Here is a 17,917-nt window from a genome sequence, read left to right as displayed (position 1 = left end):
CAGCCTCGGCAATTTAGCGAGTCTCTAAAACTCAGCAAGACCCTGTATTTAAATAAAATACCAAAAAAGGGCTGGGGATGTTCCTTGGTGGTTAAATGTCGTGAGTTCATTCCCTGGTACCAAAAAAAAAAAAGGAAAAAACAAAACTGGTTAACCTTTCTTTCCAGGAAACCTGGGTTTAAATAAATAGCTGTAGATATGAGTCCGAAGTGGTCATGCCCTTTGCACACGGCTGGATATGTTGTTTACAGTTTGGAGAGCAGTGCCAGGGTACAAAACCTCCACACCCCTAATCAGGTGAGATTCTGAGGAAGGAGACACGGCTTCCAACAAATGCCCTTTCAGTTACCGACCAAATTAGAACCACATTTCCCACGGTCCCCAGCGGCACCCGCCTTTCCTCCGCCCCTTCCGGCTTTATACCAGGCCCCGCCCCCTGCGCTCGACGGCCAATAGCAACTCCAACCACGCCCCCGGCACAAAAAAGACGAGGGCGGGAACATTTCAGGAAGCTGGGGCGTGTTCTGTGGCCCGAGTTTGGTCTGTAGGGTCGGAGCAGCAGATTCGCTCCGGTGGCGTGGTTGGAGTTGACTCGACCAAGAGAAAGGATTTGCGGGAGACGTTCGCCATTAGTGACGAAAAGGCGTTAAAAGGGACGGTATTAATCTCCCGCTGCGGCTCCTGCCCATTCCCTTTTTCGGCCTTTTCCTCTAGGAAATGAATGTGCTGCCGCAACTTGAGAGTCCAGTGACTCGGCAGGAGAAGATGGCGACCGTGTGGGATGAGGCTGAGGTGGGTGCCTGGAGAGGTAGGGGTCGCGGAACTGGCGCCAGCGGGGACATGTCCTTGTCTGGAGGGGAGGAGGTGACTGGGGGTCAGGCCTGATCCCAGGATGGGGCCGGGGCCGCTTGGAACGTGGCAGTGGTCCTGACTCCATCCTGGAATCAGGAGGCTCGGGGATCGCGGGATGCCCCCGTGAGTAAAAGTAAATAAGTAAATAATGTCAGTTGTTTTTTATTGAAACAGCAAGATGGAATTGGAGAGGAGGTGCTTAAGATGTCCACGGAAGAGATCATCCAGCGCACACGGCTTCTAGACAGCGAGATCAAGGTGGGCGCTGGGCCCCGGTGCGGCCAGTGGAGACCTCACAGGCAGGCCCTGGCCACTGTGCCCTTCTGCTCCTTCCTCGCCTCGCTGGAGGAGACATGGAGCCTGTGGCTTTCTCCTGGGACCAGGAAAAGAAAAAGAAAACTAAGCCTTAAAAAGGACAAGAGGAGGGACTGGGAGGTGGGGAACCACGCCTGAGATGAGGAGTTATCAAACTGCCTTTTCCAATGAAGTCTTTATTCCTCTCAAAGATCGTCCTTTTAGTAAATCCCCATTTTACAGGTGGGGAAACTGAGGCTCAGAGATATTTTTTTTTCCTTCCTATCACCACTGTGGCAGCCCTTTCCAAGAGATAAAACTTAAAACCTATTTGCCAGTTTCAAAGGCCTGCTCTTTTCCCAATACTACATCAATCTCCCTGGGAGGTTTCCAAACTGACCTCTTGGCTTGACTTCTGTGGAATGTAAATATAGACAGGCTTAGCCTTTAGAAAGCCTTAGATTTGGGTGGAGAGATTCAGGAGGGTCCCCATGGGCAGCCTGGACCTCACCAACTCCAGGGCCTGGTGCAGGCTGAGCCAGGGCTGAACATTTGCTTCCATGCATCCTCAACCCAGATCATGAAGAGTGAAGTATTACGGGTCACCCATGAACTTCAAGCCATGAAAGACAAGATCAAAGAAAACAGTGAGAAAATCAAAGTGAACAAGACCCTGCCATACCTAGTCTCCAATGTTATCGAGGTGTGTGTGTATGTGGAGGGGAAGAGGGGGTCAGTGGGCCATGGAGATAGCTGGGGGTGGGGCCAGGGATAGAATAGGTAGAAATTCCCAGGCCAAATTGCATGTTAGAGCTGCATCCCCCAGTCTCCTTTTGTAGATTTGGTCCTACAAAGACCTTGTAAGTCTCAACATGGCTCTTTTTTTATTGATTTTTCTTGCTGGAGTAGATGAGCTTTGTGCAGAGAAGTAGCACCTAAACTCAGATCTTACCAACCTTCTGGCTTATCAACCACCCATTTGCTAAGCTCAGGGCTAGTTTGAGGAGTAAGGTAAGGGCCAGGCAACCCTGTGAGTGTTGGGAATTGTCTCAGCTTAGCTCTAGAAGCACTGGGCTCTGGGAAGTTCAAGGGGCTGAGCTTTATTCCTTCTCAGCTGCTAGATGTTGATCCCAATGACCAAGAAGAGGATGGTGCCAATATCGACCTGGACTCTCAAAGGAAGGGAAAGTGTGCAGTGATCAAAACCTCCACACGACAGGTAAGGCTGTCTTAAAAATAGAAGAGCAGAGGATTGTGAGGCGTGGGTGTGGGACAGGACTTTGAGGCCTTATCAAGTACAGTAACAGAGACTGCACCTTTAATCTTTCCTATAGACATACTTCCTACCTGTGATTGGGTTGGTGGATGCTGAAAAGCTGAAGCCGGGAGACCTGGTGGTAAGGATTGCTTAAGCTCAAGCAAAGCTTTTCCAGAGTTTTTCCCACTAAGTAGCCCCTCCGCAATTCCAGGTCTCTGTTGCCTCTGAGTCTCAGTAGAGCAACCCTGAGAGTCTGAGATCCTGTCTGCTTGCTCTTTGATTCTGTGTTGCTCAGTCCTGTAACTCTCCTTTCACTGTACAGACTGTCACCCAGCCCATTAGGTAGGCCTAGAGATACATCTGAATCTCCCATGCTGTGTCCTCAGGGTGTGAACAAAGACTCCTATCTGATCCTGGAGACTCTGCCTACAGAGTACGACTCACGGGTGAAGGCCATGGAGGTGGATGAGAGGCCCACGGAGCAATACAGTGACATCGGGGGCCTGGATAAGCAGATCCAGGAGGTGAGAGAGACACAGCAGCTGCCAGCAGCCTCACCAGCCTTTTGTGTTTCTCCATCTTGTTGAAAGAATGCATTCCTTTACTGTACATCTCCTCTTCGCAGCTGCCTAGGGGTGGGGGTGGAGGGTGCCATGTGATATGTTGGGAGGCTGAGGTCCAGAGAGATCAAGTGACTTAGCCAAGGCCCAGAAAGTTAGAACTAGAGATAGGACTGGTACTCTGTCCCCTGTTCTTGGCTCAGGGTCTTTCTACCATATCCTGTGTTCTGAGAGAGGCCAGGGCCAGCCTTGGTGAGGATGAACTTTCTGTAAAGCCTTCTAGTTACGGGAGAAAGAGGGCAGTGTCCCTGAATTGCAATAGGAGGGGTAGAGATGGGGGTTGAAGTCATTTAAGGGTTGGGCTGTGGGATCCCTCAGGGCTTCACTCTCCTTACCCAGGACTTCTTCCTGGCAGCTGGTGGAAGCCATTGTCCTGCCGATGAACCACAAAGAGAAGTTTGAGAACTTGGGGATCCAACCTCCAAAGGGGGTGCTGATGTATGGGCCCCCAGGTACAGGAAAGACACTGCTGGCTCGGGCCTGTGCTGCACAGACCAAGGTGTGTTCTTTGGGAGGGATGAGGAGGTGGTGGGTAGGAGTCCACCCTCTCCCAAATGGGCTCAAGGCCTGACGACCCCCACCCCGCCACCTCCTCTTCAGGCCACCTTCCTCAAGCTAGCTGGCCCCCAGCTGGTACAGATGTTCATTGGAGATGGTGCTAAGCTGGTTCGGGATGCTTTTGCCCTGGCCAAGGAGAAGGCACCATCCATCATCTTTATTGATGAGCTGGATGCCATCGGCACCAAGCGGTAAGGGAGTACTGGGGGTTTCAAAGGGACTCTGGCAGACTTCAGCCTCCCAATTGCACTAAATTTCATCTCTTTCCCACTCTACCCCTTCCTCCCCTGGGACAGTAGCTACTCTTAATGTGGTTCTGATTTCTAAATTCTCACCTAAATAACCTGTTTTCTCTTCATAACTGCCAGCATGTTCCTTTCAAAACAAATCTGGTTGTTTTTTGTTTGGTTTTGGCAGTACTTGGGTTTGAATTCAGGGCTTCATGCATGCTAGACAGACACTTTACCACTGAACCACAACCCTAGCCAGAAATGTTTCCTTACTCACATGCATCCATGGTCCCCCACACAGATCTTATTTAAAACCCTTCCTGCGGGGCTGGGATTGTGGCTCAGCGGTAGAGCACTCACTTAGCATGGGCAGGGCCCAGGTTCGATCCTCAGCACCACATAAAAATAAAGGCATTGTGTGGTGTCCATTTACACCTAAAAAATAAATATTAAGGAAAAAAAAAACCTTCCTGGACCACCTCATTGCTCCTTGGCATTAAGTGTTGGACTGAACCATGGCCTTAAGTAAGGTCTCACATGTCTCTGCCTCCCTCTCTTCCAACTTCACCCTCTTCTTCCCCCACCAGATCCAGACTCCCTCCTCAGTTTTCAGCCCCACTTGTCTTTTCTTGTTTTCCACTTGGGGTTTGCTTAGCTAGTGTGTCTGCAGTCTCAGGGATGCTTCTTAGGGATGCCTGCCTGGAATCCCCAAGAGTCCGAGCCCAGGCCAGGCCCCTGCGTTTCTGAGCTCTAGCTTAGCGGGCAGTCATACGTTCCTCTGTGACAGCCCATGCCATGGCTGTTTTTCGTTCACTGTTTATCTTCAGCCTGGCATATGATCCCAGGAGTCTCTCCAGGCTCTGAATGTGTAGTCAACAATTAGCGACTCCTTTTATATGTTAGTCTCTAGGCAGGTTTGGTTAGGGTTCTTGTGGGTAGAGAGGGGAGGGCTCTGCCCAACCTGTGGCCTCACGAGTGTCTTGGCCTCCTGTACACCCCAGCTTTGACAGTGAGAAAGCCGGGGACCGGGAGGTGCAGAGGACCATGCTGGAGCTTCTGAACCAGCTGGATGGCTTCCAGCCCAATACCCAAGTAAAGGTGAGTGTTTTCATTCTTTCCCAGTGAAGAAAATGAGATTCAGAGGTAAGTGGCACCTTCTGAGGTCACCTAGCTAATTAATGGTTGAGCTAGAATTCAAATTCTGATCTGCCTGTGCCTTTAAGGTCCCCTGTTTACACACACTCTGGGCTGCCTTTTACCTTTTACTGTGCTTGTGCCCATCAGTTCAAGTTGCTGCTTCTCCCTTTCCTCAGGTAATTGCAGCCACTAATAGGGTAGACATCCTGGACCCTGCCCTGCTCCGTTCAGGTCGCCTGGACCGCAAGATCGAGTTCCCTATGCCTAATGAGGAGGCCAGGGCCAGAATCATGCAGATCCATTCCCGGAAGATGAACGTCAGGTAAGCAGAGCCGTGAATGGGCAGCAGCAGAGCATCTCTGACTGTCCATTCTCCTCACAGCTGCCTGTGCTGAGCTTCCCCAGCCTTCATGACCACCACTGCCTCCTGCAGGCACATGCCAGCTGCCTGAGGTCCAGGCCCTGATTCTGGTTGCTCTGCTCCTAGAATCATCTGCACCTTGCCCTCTCCTGCCCAGGGCATGCTGCAGATGCTTTTTCTTGGCCTCCACAGCCCCACAGATGAGCACAGCTCAACCTGGTCCCAGGGAATCTAGGCAGGGGCCAGATGGCCTGTGTTTACTGTTGTAAGACCTTCAGCAGGTGGCAAGAACTCTCTCTCTCTTTTTTTTTTTTTTTTTTTTTTTGGTCTGGTTTTGGTACTGAATTTGGGAGCACTTGGCCATTGAGTCACATCCCCAGGCTTATTTTATATTTTATTTAGAGACAGGGTCTCAACTGAGTTGCTTAGCACCTCGCTTTTGCTGAGGCTGGCTTTGAACTCACAATCCTCCTGCCTAGCCTTTTGAGCTGCTGGGATTACAGGCATGTACCGCTGGGATTACAGGCATGTACCACTGGGCCTGTCTGTGTCTCAGTTTTCTAATTTGGGCCTTGTGGATAGTAACCCTAACTTCATGGCCTTGTGGGAACGATTAGATGTGACAGTGTCAAGTACAATGTGTGGCACATAAGGACGGTGGTGGTAGCACAGTGCTGGCCGATGCAGGGCTGGCTCTGTGGGGGAATGAAAGGCCGTCTTTTGTCTCCACCCACCTCCTGAACCCCTCCCTCAAGCCGAGTTGGTCCCTAGAAAGCTAGAGCACCAGAGGTCCTAGAAATAACCTGGTTTGACCTGCTCCAGTCCCGTACCTGTCTTGTACTGAGAGGAAAAGAAGGCAGTGCGAGTCAGGGATTTGCTGTCACAGGGCCAGTTGACTTTACTACTGGGTGGCATGGTGGGACATCTGCTGTCTCCTGTCCCCTTGTGAGTAAGTGAGCTTTGTGGTGTGTCTCTCCTCAGTCCTGATGTGAACTACGAGGAGCTGGCCCGCTGCACTGATGACTTCAATGGGGCCCAATGCAAGGCTGTGTGTGTGGAGGCGGTAAGTGGCGGAGGGGTGAGAGGATGTCTTCAAACCTTCTTGTCCCTTCACTAGACAGGATGGGGTGTTTGGCTGGTGGAGACTGCTGGGGGAAGGGGCTGAGAAGGCCCACGCCTCTGGGAGCAGGGCTAAGGATGTGGGGAGGCACCTTAGTCCATCTGTCTTGGCTGCAGGGCATGATCGCGCTGCGCAGGGGTGCCACCGAGCTCACCCATGAGGACTACATGGAGGGCATCCTGGAGGTGCAGGCCAAGAAGAAAGCCAACCTGCAGTACTATGCCTAGGGGCCCCAGGCCCAACCCTTAGTGCTGCTGGTTAGAGTTTGTAATAAAAGATGGTTTGGCTCACTGCCGCCTGTCTCACCTTCCCTGGGCTCTGGGTAGAAGGTATAGGACATACACAGGAGGCCCCTTCCCCATGGGCTGCAGCCTGGGAATCTCTGAGACAACCGAGGGCCCCCAGCCCTTCATCAAGGTGAGCCCCTGGTGCTCTGCATGGCACTGCAGCTGCTGCCTAGTCTTCTGCCTCTCATCTCAGGTCCCAGCACAGCCTTCTCGGTGTGCCCTGCCCTTCCTCTCTGAGCTCTTACAGACTGTGTCCCTCCAATTTCACAGGGCAGGGCCTACAGAAGCCAGCCTTTTCCTTTTCCTGCATTTCTGGTGCTCTGGTCCTAGTCCTTATTGCTGTCCGTGTAAAGCCAGATTTGGGGTCTTGGGTCCCTGAGACTTCCCCCTTGTTTGCTGGCTTGTGTGCCTCCTGTTTCTCTACAGGCCCCTCCTGATTTTTCCACAGGTCCAGTAGCTCTTTCAACCCATTTCTTCTGACTGAAAAATGAGCCTTAAGCAGTATTCACTCTGGGAGCCTTCCTAAGCCTAAGATTCCATCAGACTGTCCTCTCCTGCCTCCGTCTGCCCCACACCTTTCAGTTTGCTTAGGATCTTGCTGGGCCTGTCCCGACTATAAGAGCTTCCCACCTCTCACTGAGCTAGTATGGTGGCTCCGTGGAGGGTGTCCTGGAGGTGCAGGTGTGACCACTTGAGAGCTTGCCCTGGGATGTGTGCTTTATAGGCCTTAATGCATATATTATCTCATCATCAGAATAACCACCAATAGGGCACCCCCACTTTATAGATGCAAATGAAGCGCCCCTGCCTGCCCCCTTTTCTTTCTTTCTCCATGTGACCACAGCAAGCTATTGTCTAACTTCCCAGACAGCCATCTCCTTTCCAGCTCTTTTTACCCTCTTGTGTCATCCTCCCCAAGTGTCTGAGTCACCTGGGTATCACCCTCTGCTTGGCCTTCCTGCTGACTTCCTGTCCCCACTGCTCCAGTGGCCCAGCAGCCCAGTCTCTGAAGTGATTTTGTCTTCTGCCTTGACTTGGCTGTTCCCACTGCTTCATACCGTTTCCCTTCTAACTAGACAGGATTCACCCTTGGCCATGAAACCGATTGAGCCTGCAGGCACTATCCTCATCCATTCTTGGTTTCTTCATCTATAAAATGGAGTCCCTTCCTCTGCCTCTCTCAGTGGACTGAGATGATCACATGTATCTGTCTGCTACCTCGCAGGGCTCAATACCACAGCTTGTAGCCAGGGGCATCTGCTGAGCTATGGGTGGGGCCAGAGAGGCAGCTGTGGGTCTATTCTTTGGATCCTTCAGGCCTGGACTAACTATAATTAAGTCCTTGAGACAGTTTTCTTATTGGAGAAGAACAACCTGGTAGAGCAGATATTAAGTCCCTTTTAAATGTTTTGCTGATAATACTAAGCCCTGCATTCCCAGGTAAGCGGGTGCTGACTTGGGTTCCCACTCATCTGCACCAGGCTCCGGCCACCGCACTGGTTCTGGCCAGCAGGCTGCTGTAGGCTGTCCTGTTTGGCTTGGAGAGGAAAGAGGTGGACAGGACTCCTTTCCCCTTCTGCAGTCAGCTGGTGGCACCATGGGAAGCCCTCTGTGCCTGACTTGTTCTTACACTCAGCTCATTCAGAGGAAGGGATGGTTCCAGTAAGGATCCTCTCTTCTCTTTTTCTCTTTGAAATGAACAATAATATCAAGTGGGTCAAACTTGGAAATGATTTTGTGGAGTTCCTTCCTTGATTAAATTGTTAAAGAGTGCGGAGGCAGACAGTGAAAAAAATCCTTGCCTTACAGGCCCATAAAATAAAAACAAAAACAGGGCTTGGGTTGGGCTCAGCGGCAGAGCGCTCACCTTGAGGCCCTGGGTTCAATCCTCAACACCACATAAAAAATGAATAAATAAAGGTATTTTATCTAACTATAACTAAAAATAAATATTAAATAAATAAATAAAGAGAACATACTTGAGGGCATTGAGGGGCTAAAGAGGCTCAGGGCCAGGCTTGTGTCAATGCTCAGCTGTCATTGGGTTAGAAGCCTAACAACAAAACTGAAGAAAATAGGAGCACCATGAGGGTAACAGACAAGGACATGGCTACAGCCTTAACAGAAACCCCGATGTGCAGAACAGAGGCGGCCCTTCTGTGGAGAATATTTATTCATATCTATAGAACAGGTATTTACAGATACAGATGGTACTACAGCACCATGGCTGTAGGACCATGAGAGACCCTCTCCATGGCCACTTCTCTAAATATCCACAGACTAGCGGCAGGATTGGATCCTGGCTGTGGAGTGGGCCAGCTGAGTAACTGGGCGCCAGCCAAGGGAAATAGCTGGGGATTATGGCTTCAGCATTCTCCCAGAGCACATTCCTGAGCGCTGACAAAGTGGAGCCTTCGCCACGCCCACCTTACCTCCACGGGTAGAAGAGAAGGGGCCTAGCAGGGAAGGGCAGCCTGGCTCATTCCTCCTGCCCCAGGCATGTCTGTCAGAGCCTGTGTTGGCAGGAACATCCCTGAGCTGGACTGGGAGGCCTCTGGCCCGGCTGGGGCTGCTTGCTGCCCTGCAGGCTGCTGTTTGGCAGCTGGAGGTGGCAAGAGCTGCCAGCACTGCCAGGGAGCGTTCACCAGGGGAACAGGAGCTAGTCTGGGCAGGCGGCCCTGAAGAAAAGTCCTCCAGCTCCCTGCTCAGTGCTTGGAGGGGTAGGACCGTCAGTGCTGAGGGGGTTGGGGGCTACAGGAGAACCTGCCTCCCCTTTCTTTGGCTGTCGAGGTGGCAAAGGCAAGGCCAGGAAAATGGACACAGCAGAGAGAAGCTACCCCAGCTTAGGCCCCTAGGCTTCTTGGGGCTGGGGTGCACGAGCACAGGGTTGCCCCCTCAAGCCAGAGGCCCAGGAGGCCCCAGCAGAGGCAGTATAGCTTTGGGGTTCCTCGCAGCCTGGGTTCCTTGGGCTATTCTCACTCCTTTTGGGGTCCTGGCAGGGCAAGCCCTCTGCTATTCCTCACTGTTCACTCCAGCTGGTGCAAGACGACAGGATGGCAGGGAGAGGAGGCTGCAGCAGGGCTGGGGCAGGTGCAATCCTGGGCCCTGCGCACGGAGATCACACACCTCTGACCACATGTACACATCACACGCACCCTCCTGTCTGGTCAGAGGCTGGTTCTCTCAAGCACTCGCCTTCTCTGCTTCACACACAAGGTCACAGAGTGAATCCAAGTCTCTTATTGCTGATTGGGGTAGGGCACCAGCGGAGGTTACTCGACGCAGAGTGAGAGCAGCGCCATCACCATGATGCCAGAGCATAGCAGGAACACCTGCTGCAGGGAGCGCCTGTGGGGAGAGCAGCTGGCTCGTGGGCAGCACAGAGCGGGCAGCAGAGGCCAGAAGCCCCCCCACCCTGCGGCCCCACTGTGACTGCCAACAGTGGGTCACTCACCAAGGGTCATCTTCCTCCAAGAGATCAGGCAACACGTTCACCAAGGCAATATAGAGAAAGCCACCAGAGGTAAAGGGCAGGATCCAGGCCACTGTTTCCTCTGCAGGTGAAGAAGATGCCTGACTGCTGAGCCCAGGGGACTCATCTCCCATCCCTCCCACGGGCTGTGGAGGGAAGATGAGAGAGACCCCAGCCCCACGCCTGCAAACCCATGGCTGGCCCTCCTCTGTCAACCACCGCCACCCACCAAGCCCATACCTACTCCCTTGGGGGACTGTGTACAGATGGCAAAGCAGGCGCCCAGAAGGCCCCCCAGTGCTGTTGAGAGCTGCAGCTTGGCTGCGCTCCATCGGTCAAAGCCGGCCCGGAGCAAGATGGCAAAGTCGCCCACCTGGGGGGAGGAGCAGATGTTTGCCGTGGGCCTCAGCTGGGCCAGATCACCTGAGTGCCTCAGGTTCGGACATGCACACCCAGTCCCCTGCTCCCAGGGCAAATACTGAGGAGGCTGCAGTCTCCAGCCTACCACTGCAGGGCAGGCCCACCCCAAAGCCTTTCCCAAGCTCCAAGCCCCTGCTGAGCATGGGAACCCTTCAGACTTAGGCCCTTGAGGTAACCCTCTGGGCACTCACCTCGTGGGGGATCTCATGCAAGAGGATGGCCATGGTGGTCAGGAGCCCGATCTGCAGGGAGGGGAGGGTCTGCAGGGTCTGTGCTGAGGGTCTTGGTATCCCTCATGCCCACCCACTTTACGAATATTTGCTCTAGTCTGAGCAAACGCTACTGGAAAGACAACAGTGACTAAAAGCAACAAGGAGTCTGCCTCTTGAAGCTAACGGTCTAGGGGGAGAGACAAGGACTGCACACATGACACATGTGTGGCCCCTCCCAGAGCAGTTCTGTGAGGGAGAGGGTGGACCAGGTGCTATGGGGCTGGGAGGACAGGGACCAAAGTGGACTGAGGAGCCGGCAGCAAAGGCCTCTAAAGATGAGGAGTCAGCTAAGAGGGAGGAAGAACATTTCAGACAGAGGGCAGAGTGTGAAGTGGGAAAGAGGCCAGTTCAAGAGTAGGCAGATGAGCACTGAGGCCAGATCACACAGGGAGGAAGTAAAGGAAGAAGCACCTAGAAGCAGGCAGTGGCCAAGCCTAGCAGCTTGATAGAGGCACCCCAACAAGGAGTGTGGGCAACAAGAACACAGTAGGGGCTCATGAGTGAAGGCGCTGGGAGATGAGGAGGCGGCCATGGCAACATCCACGAGAGCCACAGTGAAATCGGAGCTTAGATGAAGGTACTGATAATGGAAAACGCAAGGAGACAGACCTGGCATATTTTGGTGGTGGAACCACACTGCTACCATCATCCCCCTCAAGCCAGAAATGCATGAGACCTGCTGCCAAGCCTCAACTCACCTTCTTGCTCACAAGGAAGCTGGCAGCCACAGCCAGCCCATGAGTGAAGTTGTCTATGGTGTTGGCCAGCAGGTTGAGATAGCCACTGACCTGGGTGAGGGGAGAGAAAGCCAGGCTGAGCCAGGCAGGAGGGCTGAGCTGGGCTGGCCACTCAGCTTTGTGGCTGTAGGAAGGGGGCCCGGAGTGGGCCACTCACTTTGAGGTTCCGGACCACGGCTCTCAGGCCGGGCTCTGCAGCCGGCTGGGCCAGACAGTGGCCTCCATTGAGCGCGGCAGCAGTGGGGTCTTTGCTGGGGGCCTACAGCCAGGAGGAGAAAGAGGTGATATTAGATGCCCCCCACTCAGGGCAGACAGAGGGGAGAGTAAGATGGAGAAGAGACAGGGAATAACTCTTATCTGGCTAGGCTTCTCGGCCATTTGATCCCCTAGGTGCCCCAAACTCAGCCAACCCTCACTCCCACCCGCCTGTCACTACCAGCACAAGCCAGGGCAGGGGTTGATGCTGGCACTCCCCAGATCTTCCCAAGGTTGGTCCAGCCTCCCTCCCCAGATCTTCCCAAAGAGGGCCAGGAGACCACTATTTTGAAGGACTTAACTCAGAGTTTGGTCCAGGCCCTGAGCACCACCCCAGAACAGGCTGGCATATCCAGGCTCTGGGATTCAGGGCTCACCTGGTTGGCCCCCTCCTTCTTGCTGTCCAGGAACATCTTCTCCAATGCGAGGAAGGTCAGGAAGCCAGCGATGACCCATAGTCCTAGTTGCTGTTGCTGCTGCAGGCTCTGGCCCTCACCACCTGCCGGGGGAGCACAGGCCATGCCAACGCCAGTACCATCAGAGGGGGTCATTTGGAATGGGGCCTAGTCTGGGACAGTGACAGGGTCCGAAGACTAACTGGCCAGGCAGCTGGTCTCAGGACTCCCATAGATGCCAGGGTACTGGGACCAGGGCAATGACCTTCCCTCTCGGGCAAGTTCCTTGCCAAATCCCTCTCCCACTCACTCTTACAGCAGGCAGGGCCTAGACCAACACTGGGCATTGGCACCAGCTCCCTGCTCCTGCCCTCTTGCCCCCAGCCTGCGGCCTCACTCACCAGGGCTGGAGCTGCATGTGTAGGCCCATGCCTCGGGCAGCAGGTGCAGAAACACATTGCCTAAGAGTCCCCCCAGGGCAAAACTGAGTAGTTGCTTCAGGCGCAGGGCCCCAGCTACAAGACAGAGACACGGGGTTCTGAGGCCGAGCCACTGGCCTGACCTCTGTTTGCTCAGCTCACTGGGCTTTCTGTTGTCTTAGCCAGACTGCAAGCTTCAGGAAGCCTGGCTATGGGCTGCTGTTCTGACAGGCACAGCAAAAGGCTGGGTGCGCAGCAGAGACACACTGCGATCTGCTGGCCTACTATGAGTCAAGAGTGCATCATGGTTGCAAGGCTGGGCTTTGGAGCCTGATAGGTCCCAGCTCCCCAACCTAACAAACACCAGGTGTCCTTCAGAGAACTTCTGAGACTCAGTTTCCCTGTCTGTAAATTGAATCTTGTGGTAATTAAAATGACAAATGCTTATTAAGTGGAAATTTCTTCTGTGCTGACACTCTCATAAGAGTTGCAGATTTGGGAACTTTTGCAGATTTGGGAACTTTTGCAGACTTGCAGCATCCAGATTTGGAAGGGCCCTACAGGAACCACATTTAAGTCCTTGGTTTGATAGAGCAACTGAGGCCTAGAGGACAGAGGCAGCTGGATAGTGGGGTGGCATCCCCAGGAAAGCTGCTATTCTAGAAGCTGTGCAACCTTGGGCTGGTCAGAGAACCTCTCTGTGCCTGTGAAATGGAACTCATAATCCAAGTGCTCCCTATGTTGACCTTGGATGAGCTGATACATGGGCATGATAGGGCCCCACAAGGATTCTGTTCACAGGTATAGTGCCAACCCCCAGCCCAGAACCTGGCACAGAGTTCTGGAACCATCTGGTAAATAAACTGTTCCTGAGCTTAGCAAGCAGCACAAACCTAATGGGTGCTCTTTTCTAGTCTCCTAGGGCCCCAGTCCTGCCCTAAGAGGTCATTCTTGGGGTGTTTTTTTGTTTTGTTTTGTTTGGTGTCACTGGGGCTTGAACCCAAGGACACTCTACCACTGAGCTACATCCTAGTTCTTTTTTAATTATTGCCAAGGCTGGCCTTGAATTTGTGATCCTCCTGCCTCAGCCTTCTCAGTAGCTGGGATTACAAGTGTGTGTCACTGCACCCAGCTAGGTCACACTCTTGGGCTAGGAAATAGGCACCTGCATGCATATATATATATATATATATATATATATATATATATATATATATATTTTTAGAGAGGGAGGAGGAGAGAGAGAATTTTAATATTTATTTATTTATTTTTTAGTTTTCAGCGGAAACAACATCTTTGTTTTGTATGTGGTTCTGAGGATCGAACTCGGGCTGCACGCATGCCAGGCAAGCGCGCTACCGCTTGAGCCACATCCCCAGCCCATCACCTGCATTTTTAGTAGCTTCCATTATAATCTTTTAATTTTTTTTTAATAGGGGATTGAACCCAGGGCCTTTGTGCATGGTAGGCAAATGTTCTATTACTACCACTGAGCTGCATCCCCAGTCCTTTTTATTTTTTATTTTTATTTATTTATTTTAGTTTTAGATGGACAGAATACCTTTATGTATGTATGTATGTATTTATTTATTTATTTATTTTTATGTGGTGCTGAGGATCGAACCCAGGGTCTCTTGCATGCTAGGCAAGCGCTGTACCACTGAGCCACAACGCCAGCCCATTATCTTTTATTTTGAGTCAGGGTCTCACTAAGTTGCTCAGGCTGATCCTCCTGTTTCAGCCTCCCAATTAGCATGACAAGGCCTGTGCCATGTAATCTTTTAATTTTTTAATTATAACATGTTATCTGTGAACAGGCAGGCAGTGCATATGGAACAAAAGTGTAGTTCAGCGAAAGCCCCCCATCCACGCCTGGCCTCATCTCCCAGGTCCCTTCCTGGAGGCAGGCCCTGCATCAGCCTCCTGCATATTCCTGGGAAAGGCAGTTCCTGGCCTAGAACTCTTCCACACCATGAGCTGAGACTGAAGAGAGAGGTGACGCTTCTCTCACCACTGCATCCCAAGGTTCAGCATGAGTCATGTGAACACCCAGCCCTTTCCCCACACTAGCCAATCTGAGTGCTCTATGTGTGACAGTTCATTTACTCTTCATGGTAGAAACAAATACTATTATCCTCATTTTGGGGAAGTTGCTGGAGATCAAACTCAACTACTGAGCCACATCTCCAGCCCCATTACCCCCATTTTTAAGATTGGAAGACTGAGGCAGGCGGAAGTGAAGTAAATTTCCCTGTACTATTTAGCTGTTAAGTGGCAGAACCAGGACTTAAGCCCAGGTAGAGCCATATTTCAAACCACTGTTCACATTGAGTCTAGTAAATGTTTGCTGACTGAAATAATAAACAGATGCCTGGATGAATGAACAAATGAACACAGCACCCTGTGCCCAGAGGACTGAGGTGACCCTGCCCTCCATCTCAGTCACACTGTGACCTAGTACCTGAGACCAGGGGTCTTCCAAGAAGAGCAGCAGCACATTTCCCACCTGCTGGCTGCCCACTGGTGCCCCTGGAGGGTCACCCACCTTCTGAGCGAAGCATGGTCCCCATCTCCAGGGGAATAACAAGCAATGGGAAGACCCCACTGAGTCCCACCATGAGTGAGCCCAGGAGGGAGCAGATCCAGGTGTCTAGCCTCTCTGTGCTCAGCAGGGTCCCCCAGGACTCGCTTTCGTTGTTGTCCAGGCGACAGGCTGCTGCAGCTCCCCAGCTCCGGGGGGCTGGCTGGGACCCCCCAGCCCTTCCCAGGAGCTCTAGGGCAAGGGCAGTGACGAAGAGGAGCCTTTGGCCCTCCATGCCACAGCCAGAGTAGGGACATCCAAGCATGCCGCGTGCTGAAAAATACAAACCCATTTACATGAGTTGCCACCTGCTTAGGAAACGTGGCATCTCCCTCCTCCTGCCCCCTTAATGGCCATGGCATCCACCTTCTTGCTGGCTCTACCAAAGGCATCGGAGGATCCCTTTGGTCAGAGCAAAGGGGCTCTCTCTTCATACTTCCTCTCCTAAGGACCACACATTTTTTCCTTCTGAGCTGATTCCAAACTGTGTGTCAGCACGTCCGCCTGAAGCTAAACTTTCCCTAATGACTGGGTGAGGTGCTGGCTGGGCTCCCTTCAGCCACCGGCAGGCCCAGCCCAGCCGGGTGTCTCTGGCTGCCAGGAGAGGCTTTGCAGTCAGGATGTGCGTTGGTGAGGACACTCCAGGAACTGAGGCCAGCACTGTCTAGGTTGATAGGATGGCACTGGGGGCTCAGGTGGAGGATCAGAGCAGAGGAGCTAGAGAGAGCCAACACAGCCTCTTCCTAGGAAATGAACCCAGTGTTCCTGGGGCACAGGGACAGACAGGAGGTGAGACTAAAGGATGCTTTAGTTAGGAGATGCACAGATGACGGGCACTGGCTGTGGAGACTGGTTAACTTGGTGCTCTGCACTTTCAGCTGTCTGACTATGGGCAATTCTTGAAGCCCCCTCTGAGCCTCAGCCATTCATGGGATGGAGCTAGATCCTGCCTCCCTCACAGAATTATGAAGACCAGACCAGCTTGATAATGCAGGTGGATTCCTGGCAGGAGGCAGCACAGGGGCCCTCCTTATACTGGGGGAGGAATGTGCCCTGCTGGAGGATCACAGGATGGGGATGTGAGTCAACCAATGGAAAAGTTCAATCTGGAAACTCAGGCATGAGATTTAATGTGGTCTGCCCTGCCTCATGCTGGCTGTGACCTTGGGTTGCCTCAGTTTCCTCATCAGCTGATGGAAGTGGGAGGGAGATAAAGCAGCTGCTTCTGGATGGTGGGAAAGATGCCCACCTGGGATCTCCTGGCCTTAACTAACCTAGACCCCCATGGAAGCAGCTGTGCTCCACTGGGACCAAGACAGGACTGGCCCAGGCCAAGTCCTTGGCAGGTCATATAGAAGGGCAAGGACCACAGATTGGGAGAGTGGCAGGGGCTCCAGGGAGAGTTCATCAGAGAAGAGAGGGAAAAGAGCCAGAGGCAGGGGGTCAAGAGAGCCGGAGTGGGTGGTGGCGGAGACAGCGCCCAGGAGGGCAGCGAGGGAGAGATGGGGGCCAAGTGTGGGACGACAAGGGAACAAGAGTCCAAGACGGGCAAGTTCAACTCTCAGGTTCGGGGAAAGGGACCCATGTTTGACCGGGACCAGAGGGACGGGTCAGGGGATCAGCCGGGTCCTTCCCCCCCGGACGGAGCCCTGAGGGTCCGGAGGTCACTCACCGTGCGGCGGCGGCGGTGGCGGCGGCGGCGGCTGCAGCTGCGGCGCTCTGGGCGGGCCCGGCCATCCAGCTGCGATGCCGTGCCCCGCCCCGGCTCTGCCCCGCCCGACCCCGCCGCCCGGCCCCCAGCCCGGAGCCGCCCCCGGCGCGCGGCCACGTCACACGAGGCCGTCCGGAACCCGACGCGCCGCGCTTCGCGGGGCCAGAGGGAGTAGCGGCGGGGGGCGCTTCCGCCGCGTGGCCATGGGGGACCGGCGCGGACAGTGCACTTCCGTTCGGGCCGGACGACGGGGCGGCAGGGAGGGCCGGGCGGAAGTGGGAACTCCACGGTACCGCGACGAACCAAGTTGGGCAGGGGCGAGGGTGGCGGCCCCGCGGGGACTGCGATCGAGTGGCCGCAGGGCTTGCCGGCAGGGCCGCTGCTTCCTCTCCAGTGATGCAGTCCCGCCCGTGGCCGCACGGGGGCGCACTCGACTGCCAGATCGCGCTGCCCGGGCCGGGCCTGGGGCGGGGATGGGAGGATGGTGGATGGCTGTGGCTCTCCTGCTGTGAGTCAGCCGAGCCTGGCTCCTCCAAGAACAAGGGAAAAGGGAAGTGCCTGCCGCAGGGAGGGGCCTGGCCCCGGGAACCTCAGAAGAGGGAATTTTATTCTTACTCATCGAATTATTTTTATGCTTTGGTTTTTCACTGGGAACCTCAGGCCACTGTCTCCAGGACTTGTAACCCTTTGGGGTCCAATGCATAGTGGCTTCTCAGAAGTCCAAACCTACGGGGCAAGGACTCTGCTCCCTTCACCTAGCAGCCGCTAGACCTGAACTCTGAAGTCTTGTATAGCAATTATTATAGTAATTATTACAGTAACTAAGATTTACTGAACATCTACTCCGTGCCATTCTCTCTGTACTGTCTCACCCAATTCTCATTTGATCCTCGAGGTGGGTACTGTTAGCTTAAGGTAACACAGTGGCACTGATGGCA

The 17,917-nt window shown here is 53.5% G+C and overlaps 2 protein-coding genes across 4 annotated transcripts; one reads left to right on the top strand and one right to left on the bottom strand.

Annotated features, from left to right (window-relative positions):
* The first annotated feature begins 540 nt into the window (after positions 1–540).
* On the top strand, positions 541–10,316 carry PSMC3 (proteasome 26S subunit, ATPase 3). 2 transcript variants are annotated; one of them, XM_081282568.1, is made up of 12 exons: positions 541–792; positions 1,027–1,110; positions 1,724–1,849; positions 2,261–2,365; positions 2,481–2,543; positions 2,791–2,928; positions 3,380–3,523; positions 3,625–3,773; positions 4,814–4,910; positions 5,126–5,271; positions 6,292–6,373; positions 10,278–10,316. In XM_081282568.1, exons 1-12 carry the CDS (start codon positions 718–720, stop codon positions 10,299–10,301), a joined length of 1,233 nt encoding a protein of 410 aa, XP_081138694.1. In that variant the 5' UTR covers positions 541–717; the 3' UTR covers positions 10,302–10,316. The 2 variants fall into 2 exon arrangements, with proteins under 2 accessions (XP_081138694.1, XP_081138693.1); XM_081282567.1 differs by lacking the exon at positions 10,278–10,316 and adding an exon at positions 6,547–6,725.
* On the bottom strand, positions 8,873–17,100 carry SLC39A13 (solute carrier family 39 member 13). 2 transcript variants are annotated; one of them, XM_081282571.1, is made up of 10 exons: positions 16,941–17,100; positions 15,233–15,541; positions 12,670–12,783; positions 12,251–12,372; positions 11,776–11,877; positions 11,580–11,669; positions 10,801–10,851; positions 10,430–10,562; positions 10,172–10,271; positions 8,873–10,065 (listed from the first exon to the last, which is right to left on the bottom strand). In XM_081282571.1, exons 2-10 carry the CDS (start codon positions 15,531–15,533, stop codon positions 9,990–9,992), a joined length of 1,089 nt encoding a protein of 362 aa, XP_081138697.1. In that variant the 5' UTR covers positions 15,534–15,541; positions 16,941–17,100; the 3' UTR covers positions 8,873–9,989. The 2 variants fall into 2 exon arrangements, with proteins under 2 accessions (XP_081138697.1, XP_081138698.1); XM_081282572.1 differs by having other exon boundaries at positions 10,434–10,562.
* Positions 17,101–17,917: the final 817 nt, after the last annotated feature.

The sequence above is a fragment of the Spermophilus citellus genome, assembly GCF_964194105.1.
Source record: "Spermophilus citellus genome assembly, chromosome: 2".
Classification (NCBI taxonomy): Eukaryota; Metazoa; Chordata; class Mammalia; order Rodentia; family Sciuridae; genus Spermophilus; species Spermophilus citellus.
This window is presented reverse-complemented; position numbering and strand designations above follow the sequence as displayed.

Excerpts from the sequence above, each read along its gene's own strand:
- SLC39A13 (XM_081282571.1), bottom strand. The coding sequence starts at position 15,533 with ATGCTTGGATGTCCCTACTCTGGCTGTGGCATGGAGGGCCAAAGGCTC. Across the intron at positions 11,670-11,775 it reads CCGTGGTCCGGAACCTCAAA|GTCAGTGGCTATCTCAACCT; the intron begins GTGAGTGGCCCA and ends CCCCTCACCCAG. Across the intron at positions 10,272-10,429 it reads ACAGTCCCCCAAGGGAGTAG|AGGAAACAGTGGCCTGGATC; the intron begins GTATGGGCTTGG and ends CTTCACCTGCAG.
- PSMC3 (XM_081282567.1), top strand. The coding sequence starts at position 718 with ATGAATGTGCTGCCGCAACTTGAGAGTCCAGTGACTCGGCAGGAGAAG. Across the intron at positions 2,929-3,379 it reads TGGATAAGCAGATCCAGGAG|CTGGTGGAAGCCATTGTCCT; the intron begins GTGAGAGAGACA and ends TCTTCCTGGCAG. Across the intron at positions 4,911-5,125 it reads AGCCCAATACCCAAGTAAAG|GTAATTGCAGCCACTAATAG; the intron begins GTGAGTGTTTTC and ends CCCTTTCCTCAG.